General features: G+C 40.4%; 1 protein-coding gene across 4 annotated transcripts in view; it reads left to right on the top strand.

Annotated features, from left to right (window-relative positions):
* CPVL (carboxypeptidase vitellogenic like) overlaps positions 1-16,774 on the top strand; it is a 126,994-nt gene that overhangs the window by 14,447 nt on the left and 95,773 nt on the right. For 2 of the 4 annotated variants that reach the window (XM_077856378.1, XM_077856381.1), the window contains exons 2-3: positions 3,189-3,376; positions 11,204-11,322. In XM_077856378.1, coding sequence (XP_077712504.1) covers positions 3,199-3,376; positions 11,204-11,322 — 297 coding nt within the window. In that variant the 5' untranslated portion in view covers positions 3,189-3,198. Of the gene's footprint in view, positions 1-17; positions 53-2,402; positions 2,754-3,188; positions 3,377-11,203; positions 11,323-16,774 lie in introns of those variants that run through there. The other 2 variants (XM_077856379.1, XM_077856380.1) reach the window with 2 other exon arrangements.

Genomic DNA, 16,774 nt, shown 5'->3' on the forward strand with positions numbered 1-16,774 from the left:
TAAAGAACAAACAGAACCCTTATTCCTAGGAAACGCAAGAGGTCATAACCAGGTATAACAAGGAATAAGGAACAAGCATTTTTTGCCATGTCTCTCAGTTGCTTCACTTTATCTTAACAAAAGCAAAACCAAAAACTAATTTTTTTCTAATTATAAGAGTAATTCTTATAGAAAATTTAGAAATTTCAAAGAAGTATTAACTAAGGAGAAACTACCATATATCCAGTATAATTGGTCTTCTTTCCTAATGTTTTAATATATTTTCCAAAATATTCTCATCATTTGAATTGCTGTGTATAATTCCATCTTTTGGGTGTACAACAACTTACTTATTCTAAATTGTTTGCAGTGTTGACAGTTTTTATTATTCTAAGGAACACTATGATAAATAGCTGTGTTTATAGAAAAACATTGTACTTTGGACATATGGTTGCCAACCATAATATTTAAAGTTTAGTAAGACAATTTTAGCAAATCATATACTTTTGACCTTTAGGTTATTTAATTCTGCCAATGTTGCTTTGTATTTACTTAGGTTTTTATGTTTCTAAACATTAGGAGGAACAGTGTGCCTGAATCCTTCAATATGATGTATTTGAACTGGAAATAGCATCAATGTTTTCATATTATTTCAAATAGACATGATAAATTGTATGGTTATTTTTTTTTCACTTTCTGTGGGCAATAGCTTCTAGTACCGGGTTTTTTGTTTAGAAAGTACTCAATAAATGTTCAATACATGATAAGATTCAGGCTAATTTAGGATAAGCAAAAACATTTGAGAAGGATTTAAGAAAAAAAAAAAACTTCTCCATTTGTGATTATAGCTTTCATTTTTGTGAGGAGAGGTGACAGCCAAGCACAATTCAGGATTTCTGATGGTTAAATGGGAATTATGAAATGAAGTATGTTGTTGCTTTAATTCACCAACACGAGAAACCATGAGTCTAATAGTTATTTGATTAAATGTTAATGAGATCTGCTAAATTGACCCAACTCTTACTTTTACGTATTAGATTTATGTCAATTAAAACAAGATGAGTTTTACCTCTTTCCTTCTTTAACATCTTTGAGTCAACATCTGCTTACAAGGGGAAGTGTTGTTACTACCCTGGTTATTTAAATATTAATGACTTCCATTAAAGGGAGCTGGAGGTTTGCAACAGGAAGATTGAGAAATTAGATGGTGTGATTAGGTTCTTATTTCTGCCGCCAGGAAAAACACACACACACACACACACACACACAACAAAAAACAAAACACCTCTTACTGGAAGAGCTTCTTCCAGTATTTTTTTAATTCCACAGATTTTTTTCCCTGAACCAGCTAGTAAGATTGTTGATTTTAAGTATTCCTTGAAAGTAATTATGTTATTAAAACATCAGTGTAATAAGTGCACATAATAAAAAACAAAAAGTTTTATCAGTGCAATAGTGGTCATTACCCTTGGGCTTCTTGGGACTAATTTCAGTTTTTAAATTCATTTTGTTCCTTATTATAGTCAATAATAGGCAAAACCATTTTTTAGCTTCATATTATATTTGGTTGGGCTTGTTTACATGAAGTATGGGGAATTCTATTAAGCTAACCATGAAAGATTTGACAAGCATTATATATTTGATCAAATTATAATTATAAATGTTTATCTTATTGGAGAATTGTGTCTAAAATTTGTTACAACCAGTATTTTCATGTTGTGCCAACTTGGGTTGTGATAAGCATGTAGTAATAGATTTTTACACATTTCATGTTTTTAGATGTTTTAATGGCATGGCATTTTTAAAGCACTATTTTAAGCAGTCCAAAGCAGACATTATATTGGCATAATTATATATTTCTTTCTATATCCAGAAACCTGAATGAGTAAAGTATTTATTCATTTCATGTACTTTACTTAGACTTTAGAGCTAAGAATTTGGATCATGCTTAATTAGTAGTGCAGAATAATAATAGCACTGATATAGGATCATAACACTTAGCATTAAGGATTAAGGTAAATCAACTGAGGCCCCTGCCCAAGGTAAAATTCAAGAGAGTACCGAAAAACTCAATAATCATGATACATAGTATTTTAATGCAATATTTGGAAAACATCAAAATTAATACAAAAAAAATCCATGATGAACAAAACATCAAAATTTCAGAAAAAAATGAGATCCAGCCCTGCCTCTACCCCTGATTTACCTTAATCTGGTCTTTGCCTTGATGGGATTCAGCATGTCCTTGGATAAGATAGTCCTTTGAATCAAGTTTTCCTTATCTAAAATTGGTGATGGTAATGTTTGATTTCTCGGTCAAGCTATTAAGATATTCAAATAAACTGAAGACACATGGGAAAGTCCATTGTAAATACAAGTTACATGTTTATGTAGAAGTTTAAGGAACTCATCATACAATTTTAAACCATTATTATTATCAGCTGAGATAAATAGGCAAACTCCAGATTTGAAGACCCTTGAGGAGCTGTGTTCATAAAGTTTGAGGTGTAGGTCTTGAGCTTAATAGCTAGCTATAGGGGATAGTTTTAGGACCTTCCCTTTCTTCCTTCTTTCTTTTTTGTTCTCGGAATCAAAGTTTATGGTTTGTAAGAGAAGGGGTACGCGGAAAATCCATTTTATTTTAAATTTCTCTACAAAGTACCCATGGACAACTGAAGTCTCACTTTTGCTCAAGCTGTTTGACCCATCAGTGATGCCTTCCCTATTTCTCCTGCCCATCTGGGTTCCACCCACCTTTTACTCACATCCGATTGGTAAGGTCTTCCTGGGTTCTCCTAGTCTGAGGTGTGTTCTCAGTCCTCTCCCTTCCTGTGGTGGATAACTGTCTCCGCCAACTCATTCGGTGATGAGTTAGAGTCCTTGTTGTCCTGAGGCTTTATCTAATCCTGTACTGAATTTACTTTTTAGACCACAGTTTTAGAAATGTAAGTTGTTTCTAGTGATAATGATAAATCCATGAACAGCCCCTTAGACTATTCACTTCAGGGTAACCAGGGGTTGGGTCTGTTTTATTCAGATGGTATCCAAGATGCTTTGCAAGGGGCTTTGACACACAATATACTTTGGGTTGGTTTTTTTTTTTTTTTTTACAATATACATATTTTTTGAATGAAAATAAATGAATATCTTGTATGTCAAAAGGCTGGTAAATATTTACTCTTTGGATTCATTTGTTGTTTTCATCCTAGGACTAGGAGAATGGTTGGTGCCACGTGGAAGGCGATTGTTTTGGTGGCCCTGTTCATGTTCTGCCCTGGTGGTGATGGGCTCTTTCACTCATTATACAAAAGAGCTCAGGTTTCCGTACCACATAAGGGAGACGTAGGAAAGCCATTATTTCTTACTCCCTACATTGAAGCTGGGAAACTCAAAGAAGGTAAGTTTAAGAAAATCAGAAAACCATTGGCATATTTTCAACATTTTTAAAAAAGATTTTATTTATTTATTCATGAAAGATACAGAGAGAGAGAAAAAGAGAGAGAGAGAGAGAGAGAGGCAGAGACACAGGCAGAGGGAGAAGCAGGCTCCATGCAGGGAGCCCGACATGGGACTTGATCCCTGGTCTCCAGGATCATCACACCCTGGGCCAAAGGCTGCACTAAACTGCTGAGCCACCCAGGCTGCCCAACAGTTTTTTTTTTTTAAAGCAATTATCTTACAGGTTTCAAAATATATTCTGGTATTTTTACACTTCTATTTATAAAACTAGCATAGTGCCTGGCCACAATTGGGACTTAATAAAGTTAATACTCTCCTTAGAACTCCATACACGTCAGCTACTGGTTCCCAACCCAAGGCGTTGTATCCATTTGACTGACAGACAAGAACACTAAAGCAGACAGATTAAGTTACTTGCCAGAGTCACATGGACACCAACTGGTAGCTGCAGGATTTACACCCTATCTCATTCCTCAGCCTCTGACCACAGGCACAGCGTTGGGCCGCGCGGCCCAGCAAGTTACCCAAACCTCCTAGGCCTCAGTTCCCTCATTAACAAGATGGGATATAACCTCTTAGTCAAGTTGCAGGAATGTTAAGAATCAGATGAGAAAAGGCACATAAAGACTCTTTGTAACCTGTACATTGCTCCATAAATACTAGTGTTTGTGAATGCCTTTTTATTTAGAAATTGTGGGGTTTTCTATAATATTACTAATAGGGAAAAGGGTGTCATTTGCTATCATCAGAGATTAAAATTTATGATATGCCCCTGCTCTTAATTTTTTTTTTATATTTAGGAAAATCACTGCATAGATAAATTACTTTGTCTTTCTGGACTTTAGTAGGCTCCTGAACTGTAAAATAGCACAGAGGCAGTTACTCTGAGATGCTGTCTATAAAAGGAATCAGAGAAATGGAGTGGTGGCTAGAGGGGGCTATGGGGGCAGGAAGGGTTTTTAAGAAGGTAAGAGACATGTATTTGCTGATAGGAATGATCCAACAGAGGGGGAAGTTGATCAAGGTGGGGGTAACGATTTCAGGAGTACTTGCCTTTTTCTTTTTTTAAAAGATTTTATTTATTTATTTGAGAGAGACCTCATGTGAGCCAGTGGAGGATGTAGAGGGAGAAGCAGAGGGAGAGGAACAAGCAGACTCTGTGCTGATTGCAGAGCCCGACATGGGGCTCGACCCCACAACCCTGAGATCATGCATGCCTGAGCTGAAATCAAGAGTCAAAAAAAAAAAAAAAGTCAGACACTTAACTGACTGAGCCACCCGGTGCCCCAGGAGTACTTTCTTAGTAGATGAGAGTAGATGAGAGACATGGTGCTGGCACATAGATGGCGGCGTTTGCTTTGAAGAACTGAAGTTTATCTCTAATCACAGGTGGGAAAACCTAGTTAATGACTGGGAGGCTGCTAGGTTGGTAGATAGCATGAGAATGTGGAAGTGATACTGGAAATTTTAGGGAAATATTTATTTTAAAGATCAAAAATAAGTCTATCAAAAAAGATCAAAAATAAAGTCAAAAATAAGTCCTCTATAGAAAAGTTCTAAAATAAAGCAACTTTTCTTTACTTGAAATATAATCATAGCCAATAGGATATCATCAATTTTTTTATTTTTTATTTTTGTTTCGTTTGCTTTAAAACCAACACACTCTTGTATCTTAAAAGTGCTTTTGAGTCCTGGTCATATGTCTTCTGGCATACACATGATTCCACATCTCCTATCTCTTTTCTAAGAGAAGGCGAAAAACTTTAGTAGTGTAGTCAGTGTACATCAGGGTACAGTTGATGATGTAGTCAGTCCTTTAAAAAAAAAAGATTCATTTTTATTTGATGTGGAAAAGTCATGAAAAGATGGTATCCCAGTGGCACAGGCTCACATTGCTAGACATATATGAAGAAGCAAAATATCCAAATCCACCAAAATGGATCACCATTTTTTTGGTTTCTTTAAAAAAATGGGCACTGACAACTTAGATTATGTTCATTAACAATAAATCAAAGCATGTTTTCAGTTTAGGGCCGAAAAGGAGTTGAATACTCATAAACAGTCCTACCAATCCATAGGTGAGAGGAATTCAAGACTCCAATACCTTACATGACTTGCCCAAGGAGGTGTAGATAAGAATACCAGAGATGCGTTTAGGACATAGGTTTTTTGACTTCTTTTCTGTAATATGCCTGCTGTAATTTACTTCCTTTTGTTTAAGACTCTTGTGTTCTTTTTTTTTTTCTTAAGATTTTATCTGTTTGAGAGAGAGAGAGAAAGAACGAGGTCGGGGAGGGGCAGAAGGGGAAGGAGAAGCAGACTCCCTGCTGCAGAAGGAGCCCTTCGAGGAGCTTGATCCCAGGACCCTGAGATCATGACCTGAACCAAAGGCAGAAACTTAACTGACTGAGACACCCATGCACCCCAAGACTCTTGTGCTATTCTGAAGTGACCAGATGCACACACATGAAACAAGGAATAAGGCAGTGAGCTAAAACACTAAAGTATTACATTTGAAGTAGGCATGCTGGAAATTTTGAGAAGGAAGCTATCCTATTGGTTGGTAGAGTCCAGAAAATAGTACTGGTGTAGTAGTCAAAATAGCAAATGGCTAATATTTAATAATTATATTCCCAGGACTTAGCACAATTTCTGTATGTAATAGGCACTACATAAATATTTGCGGAATTTAAGTTTTAGACCCTATTACGTGCCAGAGATGGGTGTAACCCACATCTTAGCTTATTTAATACTCAGGGCAACCCTAATGAAGAAGGCGTAATTATTGTTCCCATTTTACAGATGAGAAAACTGAGGCCCAGAGAAATTATGTATCTTGCTCAGGGCCATTTAACGATAGTAAATGGCAAAGGTGGAATTAAAACCTATCTTTGCTGACTCCAGAACCCCACCTATGAGCCACTGCGATGTGTGACTAGATCCAGAGCTGAAAGGCACTAGGTAAGATTTGGGCAGATGGAGAAGGGATGTGTATAGTTTTAATAGAGGCATTTGGTGAAGACAACTGTGATGGTGTGTCACATCATATAGCTGGAAGAAGCAAGTGAAAAGAATATAGAGAAGCCCATCCGAGAGACCTTCCGCATCCCTCCCATTCTTGTATTTGTTGCCTACAAGCGATTCACCATTGTGGTCATCAGCAGCAGTGAAGAAACTCTTGAGGGAGGTAGTTTTCATCCTCTGTCCTTCTGTGCCAACTCTGATGGATCACCATCTGATGAGGGACAACATTTAAAATAGTAAATCTGATGTAATGTCACTTTCTACAGTTCTGTTACACTGTCAGAATCTTTGAATGGAATTTTAAGTGGCTGATCTGAAATCTGGTACATCTGGGTATTCAAATGCAGTCCTGATAACATAATTAAGGATAATTTTATTCATCCGCTTTACTGAAAGTTCAGGAAACCCTGGACAGATGGTCAGCACATTCCCCTAAATCCCTTTTGTTTATTGAGTCTGTCAAAACCTTAGGAACGTGAGTCTTAGGATCGCAATGGAACATTCTTGAGATAAATAGTAATTCACAAAAAGACAAAGGGATTTTTAACTTTTTAATCTCCCAATTAGCTGATTTAGTTTTGCGTAATTGTAATTGCATGTTTGCTTTCTCTGCAGCTAGAATAAACCCTTGAAACAAAATGAATAAAGGAGGCAAATTTTAAAATTCTAACAGACACAGCCTTTTCACAAACTTTAAAGAATATTTTGTTATAAGGTGTAAATTTATTATGACTTATGGTCTGGCAGCATCTTCTCCGTCCTGGAGTCTTTGTGAATATGATGTGCACCCTGACTAGGGGGTTCAAGTCCTTCTTTGGTCACATTCCAAACTTTTTCAAAGTGTTAATATCACAAACATTGGTAACCGCAGTAAATAATAAGGAGGAAGTGAAATCACTTCAAAGAAAACCTTTCCTTTTTTTAACTGTTTTGAACATTTGTATTGTGAGTCATAGTTCCAGGAAGTAAGAAACTCCTACATCTTGGGAATTTGTTTTCCACATTCCATTAATAGGCTCTGGAAGGATGAACCCAACATTTGAAAGTATGAAATATCATTTTAGTTGAAAGAACTTTTAATTATTTTACCATGATTTTGTTAAGGGAAATTTAAAAGTTGAAATGGAGTGAAACACTTTTTGTGAGGCAGGGAAAAGTTCTTCTAAATTCTTAAGATCTTCATAAGGCCTGCCTTCCTTAGGAAGATTTTGTAGAAATATGCTGATTTTAGTGCATTGTCAGTGCGACAGGTTTTAGTTTATTAATTCATGCATCCATTCACTAACATTCATTAAAAAGTGAGCATCGAATGTCTTTAAGTTCTTAAATCAGCATCTCTGTGGGTACAAAAATAAACAAGACAATTTCCCTGCTTTCCAGTAGCCTCTGGTCTAGAAGGGAAGGCAGCAAATGTACCTGAGTAAAAGATAGCAGGCAAGCAACTTTGGAATCCTCAGAAAAGGAGGGGCTGGGAGAGCATCTGAGTCATTTTCAGAGCAGGCCAGCGGACCTTGTGCTGTGCTGGCCTCAGAGAGATAGATTGATTCAATCATCTCTCTCCCATATTCCATTCCCGCCAGCTCCTTTCTATTATATATTTCCTTTTTTTCTCATTCTACTTTGACCTTTCTCATTTTTCTCAGTCTTCTTTTTTGAATCCTCTCCTGCTCACTTACCTCTCTGTGATTCACATCTCACTTATTCCCAACCCCTCCATCTTCGGTTCTCTATCCTCCTTTTTTTTTGGGGGGGGGGGGGGGCGTGGTTCTCTGATTTTGAGAAGATTAATAGTTTGGGGGAAAATATGTCAGAAGCGTTTCAGGTACAAAATTCCAATTATAAAAGAAATGAGTCCTGAGGATAGAATAATGTATGGCAGAGTGACTATAGTTCACAATACTGTATTGCATGTTTGAAAGTTGCTAAGGGAATAGATCTTGAAAGTCCTTGTTATAAGAAAAAAAACTTGTAACTATGTGTGGTGATGGGTATCTACTAGACATTGTGGTGACCACTTTGCAATATTGAATGGTTAGGTTGCACATCCGAGACTAATATAACGTTATATGTGCATTAGATCTACATTTTTAAATGGCCAAAAGAAAAAAAAAAAAAGGTTTTGAAAAGCTGCCCAGCCCTGGAGGGTGATCCTTCTTTGGGCTAATTGAGAGCGGAAGCAAAAGAGGGTGGAGGGAAGCAAGGCTGCTGGGTGGGGGAAGGGTGTGGGCTGGCACATACCACTTTCCCTAAACATCTCCCTTTTCCTTTTCTTAAAATGCCCCTCTCCCTTTCTTGTTTCTTTGCCTTTTTTCTGGTAGGGAAGGATAGATCTCTTTGGAAAGAGCACGGAAAGAGCTAGAGAAGCTGAATTGAGTTAAGCGATCTTCCCTGGGGGAACTGGACTAAGCCAGAAAAAAGCAAAGTCTTCTAGACTGCAGGTGGGGAGGCTCATGCGAGCTAGTGACAATCTTCTCTTCCCTTGGGGGAGTCTCATTTTATGTGCAGCTTTCTTCATTTGATCCTCGCAGAAAGCCCAGGGTGGGGAAATCAGTACTCACATTTTTGCATAAGAGGAAAGAGAGACTCTGAGAGATAAAGCAACTTGTCAGGGAGCCTAGTTGGAATCGCAAACCTGGGTCTGCCCGATTCAGAAACCTGTGTCCTTGTTCTACTGGCTTAGCAGGACCCTCTGGAAACTGCCGTGGAAACCCTGCCTTTGTCTCCCCATCGCCTCTGCTCCTTGTTCTAATCAGCAGGTGCATTCCCCAGGTAACAATAGCTGAGCTCCCGAAGACCCAGCTTCTTGTCTAAAGGTTATACATGTACGGCCTCTTACTCTCATTGACCCATGAGGTCATCCACCTTCGCAGATGCGAAACTGAAGCACGGACAGGTTAAATGACTGCCCGAAGGACCACAGGGCCGGCCAGTAGCAGCGTGAGGATCAGCAAAGGGCAAAGGAAAGGAAACGGTGCTGTTCTAGAGGAGAGTCTCCCTGCGAGGGGAGGGACACTATTTTTTAAAAGTGAAACTTGCAGCCCCTGGGTCATGGTGTGCTGCTAAGTTTCACAAGCGGCTCTGAGGGGCGGGGCCCTGATTTGTAGCGCCCATCCCTGAGTATAAACATCCTTAGCACAGTTCATTGCATGCTAGCAGGGATGTTGCTGAGTGCCAGGTTGGGAAGAGGCACTGACAGCACTCCAGAGCCTCTGGGCTCCAGCACCCCGCTAAGGGCATCTTTAGTTGGTGGCATGTGTGAAGGACCAGGCTTCCGGACCTGTTCCTCTCTATTAACCAGTTTCTAACTTAATACATGTCAGACATAAATAGCTTTTCTTGAATCATTAGTTTTTTGGGGGATGCTTGCTTTGTCACCACCAAGGAGCCTGTCTTCACCCAGACTCCTCTTTTAGTTCCCCATACACCCTGCCATCTGTTTCCTGTTTCTTCTCCATTCTTTTCCTAATCACTGCTCCTCCTCTCACTCCCTGCCACCCATGCTTTCTGAATAACTCTCCGGTCCCGAGCAGTGTAGCAGGATGAGAGAAGGAACAGACCCTGCAGCCTTGCAGCCTGACTGTTAGTTTTGAATCCCAGCTCCCCTTTACTAGCCATGTGACCTCAGGCAAGTTACTTACCCTCTCTGAACTTCATCTGTAAAGTGGGGCTAATAATTATACCTACCGCCCAATGTAAAGCCCTCAGGACTGTGGTCTTGAAAGTGTTAACTCCTCGAGGGGTGCCTGGGTGGCTCAGTCAGTTGGGCATCCCACTCTTGGGTTCAGTTTTGGCACAGGTCCTGATCCCGGGGTCATAAGATCAAGCCCCCCATCTGTGGGACTCTGTGCTCAGCATGGAGTCTGCTTATCCTTCTCCCTTTGCTCTTCCACTCACATGTTCTCTCTCTCCAACAAATAAATACAATCTTAAAAATAGAAAGAAAGAAAGAAAGAAAGAAAGAAAGAAAGAAAGAAAGAAAGAAAGAAAGAAAGAAGAAAGAAAGTATTTGCACCTCATAGTACTATTTACTCCTGGACGTTCTCAAGCCATCTGAGCAGCCCCTCTTCCCCCTCCATGTTCCTGCCCTTTGGTGCCATAAAAAGCCATGACCTCTGCTCTCTACAACTATCCTGTTGTCCTATTTGGCTTCCTCTGAGCAGCCACTAGGTCACCCTTAGCCTCGCTGGCTGCCCCTCCCTACCCTCCCCAGCCTCCCACCCTGCCCACATGCGTCAGCCCATTTCCCTTAATGCAACTGGCAGGCCTTTTGCTTTCATAATAATGAGAGTGTGGAGATACAAGCCTTCCGGAGGCCAAGAGCTACTTAGCTATGTTGTTTTTCTTGCAACTGCCTCACCTTTTGGAACTGGGTGACTTCTGCTTTGGCCTTCCCAGGGACCCAAATGCGAATACCACGGCTTCCTTTTCAGACTGGAGCTGAGGATAGGTGCTATTCTCTTTTTCTTAAAAAAAAAAAAAAAAAAAAATCTTATAGTTCACACACGCAAAAAAATGTCAAAACTGTCACTTGTCCTTGGCTAAGTTGTAAATGTTGAGTATGTGGCATTGACCAGGAGAGGCTGGAATTTGCTACAGTAAGTACCTTTGTGCCAATCCTCTGTAGCCTTTTGGATCATCCATCCCAGACCTGGCCCCTGGGAAGGAGAAGACAGGCCAAGAGGGAGATGGCTCACACTGTATTATTTTTTCTAATCCCTGGGTAAACTTTTTCTTCCGCCAGCAAAAACAAAGAGTTTGGTCACTGCTTTCTCAGGATTGAATGTGAAGAGTTACGCTGGCTACATCACCGTGAATAAAACCTACAACAGCAACCTCTTCTTCTGGTTCTTCCCGGCTCAGGTAGGCCTGCTAAGAGTGCCCTAATAGGACGCTACCCCTCTCCAGCTGAGAATGCTGCCCCAGGGCAGAAATGTTAGCCTACAAACAAGGGACTGTTATTTTATTTATTTATTTTTTTTGCACCTTTTAGATTTTTTTTCTAAAAATAAGTGCCAGTGACTCTGGTGTTCCTGTTTATGTGAAGGAAACGAATGTTTGCAGGGAAGGTCCAACTTTTAAATTCCTTGCAGCCTTATTCAGAATATTCACATTATCACCTTCTTCCTGCCACAGTCTTCTTATAAATCATTCTGTCATTGTTCTGTTCTAAAAATATCTTGGGCAAGGATGGGCAGTAGGGAGCCAATGGATGATAAGGAGTGGAAGATTCCCCAAATACACAGGTAATGCACGTCGAGAGTTAATACATTGTGGACTTCCATGGCTGCTCCATCCACGGACTTTGCAGTGCTCATTATTATTTTTGTACTCACCCCTTCATGCATCCAGGAGCCACTGAGTAGGACTCTGTGGGGCCACAGAAGAGAGAGAACAATTTATTTTGGGAGTCTTTGCAGGACAGGTAGGGAGGACTGCAGATCTAGGATGGCTTCCTAAAAGATGGATCCCTCACTTTCTCAGGCCCAGACACACACACACACACACACACACACACACACACACACACACGGCCAGGTATGTTCTTGTACTTTACCCATCTTACTTAGTGCATGGCAGTGTCACACAATTCTTCAGCATGAACAAATCACTTTAGGCTAATGGGTACTGTGGGTCGGGGGTGGGGGCGGTATTGGTAGAGTTGTTGAGATAAATAAATAAATTTTATTTATAAATAAATTTTATCCCACCACAGGATAATTCTCTATTTTTACTTTCCAAATTGGATTTGGTTTAGAAACTAGAGAAAACAAAGAAAAAGCTATCCCTAGGGAGGGTTGTATTTATATTTGCATGTGATTTGCATATAGCAACGTTGCATATATGAAATTTGTTTACTCTAGGGTAGCTTTTTTTCAAATTAAATTGCTTTTGTTGGTACTATTGGGTTGTATTTTCTTAACTTCTCATTTGTCTTCCCAGCCATGGCCTGTGACATAGTTGACCACATAGTTGTTTGATGGGAGGAAACATGTAAGAATTGGTGAGGCATTCCAGACGCTCTTTGGCTGGGCTCATGGTAGTCTTCCGGCTCTCACCTACTCTGGGAAGACTGTGCTGGACCCTAGAGTTTTTTATTTTTTCCTTGGTGTTACTGTTGAGTATGCAAGTGAGGTGCTTAGAGCACAAAATCAAAGGAGAGAACTCATTGGGTGCAATGTTGGCACCCAAGTGCCCTCCAGACTCCTGCTGCTACCTCCCATTGGTGGAACCCATCTGGGAAACAGAGGTGAGGGAGACCAGTCCTCAGCAGCCTGTGTACCAGGGCACAGAGCAGAGTAGAGAATGGATCTTTAGAAGCATGGAGGGAGACATCCAAATATCCAATACGACTGAACTGGTATAAATTAAGCCTCATGCGTTCTAACATGTGGAAATTTTGGGTGTGTGTTCTTGGAAATCTCTTAAACTTTATGCCTTTCAGAAACCATGCTATATATGTGCATTTTTAATATCACACCTTTTAATATCATTGAATAAAGGCATTTATCATAAAGCTTTTATATTAGTTCTCTATTTCTGCTGTACAAATTACCACAGACTTAGTGGTTTAAACAATGCAAACTTATTATTTCACAGTTCTGTAGATCAGAAGTCTGACATAGGCCTTCCTGGGCTAAAATTAAGGTGTCGGCAGATCTGTGGTCCTAATGGAGACTCTTAGCAGGCATCTGTTTCCTTGCCTTTTGTGTTTTCTAGAGGCTGCTCAGAATCCTTGCTTCATTGCTCCTTCCTCTGTCTTCATAGCCTGCATTGGCAAGGAGGCTGAATCCTTCTCCCATTGCGACACTCTGGTCAACTCCATGTGGTCACATGACCTTCTCTGGCTCTTGTCTTCTGCTGTCCTCTTTTATGTTTAAGGACCCTTTTGATTACATTGGGCCCACTGGATAACCCAGGATAATCTCCCTATTTTCAGGTCAGTTGACTAGCAACCTTAATCCCATCAGTTACCTTAATTCCCAATTACTGTGTGACTTAACCTATTCATGGGATCTGGGTATTTGGACATGGACACTTTTAAGGCCATTATTCTGTGCAAAATGGGTACTTGAAAATTTTGCCTAGATTTATGATTCTTAGTATGTTCTCTCTCAGTAATTCCCACATTTTATTGTATTTAAGAATTATTTCCAAATCTCCCCAGAGACTCTGACTTATAAATTGGAAGAGGCCAACAAGTTGTAGAATTACCAGATGGACCATGCTTGAGAAACCATGGTTCATGCCTACAGGCCACTGTCCTGCTTCTGGTGCTTCTGGCCCCACAGTGATCTACATCCCTTTTACCAGAAAGAAACCCCTCTCCCAGCTAAAGTGGTACAAGTGGGGGTGATGGGTTGTCCCATGCACCCACCTGGGTGAGGGCTGGAATGCAAGCCTGAAGAGAGGAGTGTAGCCTGTGGGGTCAACTTTCCTAAAATGGCTTCGTGTTCCTCTAATCCTGCTTGGTGTTCCTCCATTTCCCCTGAGGTCTCTGTCTCCCTTAACCCCAAGAAACCCCACTTCTGACTTCGTCTTCTGCTTTAGTGGCTGTTTCTGATACCAGGAAGTTCCCCCATTGACTTCTGTATTTTGCATCTTTGATAGTAATAATCCAGATTTATGAAAACAGGAATTAATGGTGAGCGAAGTGGTCAAATGAAAACAAAACAAAGACTCAGTCATTTCTTTCTTCGGTTGCCTCTGAGCAGGTGTACAGCTTCATCTAGAGCATAGGTCGTACACTGGGACTGGAAAGCCAGTTGGGTAAATGGGCTTAGATTCTGTACCTTGTCCTGATTGCCAGACTGACATCTGAACCCCCACTGCATTAAACAGGGACTGAGCTGTTAGTGTCCCCCCTTAATTAAATGAAGATCTACCTCTGTGTCCCCTGGCCAGATTATGTTCTTTTGAGCCCAGGACTATAGCCTTAAACCTATTCTAAGATGATCTCAGGAGATATAAACTCAAGGCCGCCACAACAGGAAAGAAGATGCTTGAGTGCAGCGTGTTCTATTGGCAGTGATAGGCTCAGCTTCAGGAGAGAAACAAGCAGGATGGAAAGATGGTACCACTGACAAGTGTCACCAAGTGGCAGCCAGGATAGATTGTTCTGAGCCCCCCTTACCTGGGGAGCCCACACACACAGCTGGCATCCGAGGCCCCAAAGTAACCATTCTTGCCAAGCCAGTCAGGCTGTAAATTATGAAACAGGCCAGTTGGGGTGAAGAAGATAAAGCATGTGAGAAGGAGAAGCAGTGATCACCCAGACAGGGGAAGAGTACCTTTCATTTGGCAGAAATATTAGTTCCTTGCCTGTCACAGGGAAGCAGCTGATATTATCTTCAGGAGAGAAATGACCCTCTACAAAAATTGAAGGTAGAGAAAATAAGAGATCCAGGAAGGATGCCACACTTGTAATATCCTCTGAGTATTTTGGGGAGGATGGTGTTTCTCAAATTAGTTTTGTCTTCCTGTTAGTTCTGTGAGACTTCTCTGTTATTGTATACAAATCAGTGCATAATGGATTCAAGAGCTGGAAATTGATGTGCAGTGGGGATGCAATATGCAAGAGGAATAATAGGCATTTGGCATGGTAGAAAAAGTGTAATGAGGCCAATAAAAATGTCATAATTATAATGACTATTGTTAATTGAACATTGACTATGTGCTAAGCACTGTGCATTTTCTTATTACATCCCTACAATAACCACACGAAAAAGCAATTATTATCCTTGTTTAATAGATGAAGAGGATTACAGAGATTAAATCATTAGCTCCAAGTTGCCCAACTAGAAATTTGCAGAACTTTGAATTTAAAACTAGGCCTCTGATGGTGAAATCTTTTCTTTTGATCATCGTATGTTGATCCTGAGAAAACTGGCCATGGAAGGTGCTAGACTAGGCATTAACATGACAGTTCTTGAGTTAGTCAGGCTTGTACAAAACCTTGGTTTGTATACACCACATGTGAGGATCATGATACCTACCTGACACCGGTTTTGGAACAAATGAAAGAATGTGGGAAAGCCTTAGACTGATGCCTGATACGTAGTAAGTAGAGTTTCTATTGCTATTATTTCATTATCATCATCATTATCATTATTAGTTTTCCTGTTTATTAACACAAATACTGTGCAGAACTAAACCAGTTGCAATGTGGGAGGTTAGAAGAGATCAGGAACGGGGCAATTCTAAATCGGAAGTCGCTGAACATCAGCGAAGAGTGTGGATTTATTGCTACTGGGTAGAGATTATAAGGCAAGAATGAGGCTTTCCTTGTTTGAGAAGATAAGGCGTGAGGTGATTACTTTTACAATTAGAATTCTTCCCACTAGAGAAAGATACCCTATATTTGTCTTATAGATATCAAAGATAGATGATTTATTGGATTTTTGCCTCAAATATTATGGAGTCCAAACCAGAGAGATTTAGAGTTAGGCCTACACCCCTTTACTAAGGGCCCCATGTTGCTCCCCTGGCCAAGGGGAGTGGCTGGGATTCCTGGAATCTGAGTATCTGGTGACTGAGGAAGTTCACTATCATATTGAGGAATCACCAAGACTGAGAGAGGGTGAAGTAGTCAGACTCCAAGAGTGACCTTTGTTTCTTGATAGCCATGCTTTTTGCAGTCCTCAGCCATATTGAATCAAGGCTGGTCTTTATACACTATAGAAGACGCGATGGGGGTGACGTCGAAGGCTATTTTCAAGGGCGGTGCTGCTTCCACCTTGGTCTCTTGGATCACTCACCCTGAGGGAAGCCAGTTACCATTGGGAGGACATTAAAGTGACCACGTGTGGGTAAACCTGTATGGAGAGGAAGTGAGTCCTTCACTCACCAGTCAGCACCAACATTGGATGATGTTCATCCAGCCAAATCAGATGACTACAGTCCCAGCTCATATCTGAACTATAATTTCATGAGAGACCCCGAGCCAGAACTGTCCAGCCAGATATCCCCAAATTCCTGGCCCACAGAAAGCATATGGGAGAATAAATGTTGTCTCAAACCACTGAGTTTTGGATACATGTTATACAGCATTAGATAACTACTATAGCCTCTTGTCATGTACTTTTGGGCTGTGACTATGGTATCTTATGACAACTAGAACTAGCTTCAATTCTATCCTTTTTCTTGCTCCGTAACAGCTATAAACATTTTTCCTATGTAGCAAACATGATATTAAGCTTTGTCAGTAGAGGGTGCTGGAGGGACATTGCAAGAGGACATTGGCTTTTCTTCCCATTTCCTTGTCCTGCATTTTGCTTTCTCTTGGCCCTGTTTGTCCAGTCTGTCAGCAGTGCAT

Source organism: Canis aureus, chromosome 18 (assembly GCF_053574225.1).
Source record: "Canis aureus isolate CA01 chromosome 18, VMU_Caureus_v.1.0, whole genome shotgun sequence".
NCBI classification, from domain to species: domain Eukaryota; kingdom Metazoa; phylum Chordata; class Mammalia; order Carnivora; family Canidae; genus Canis; species Canis aureus.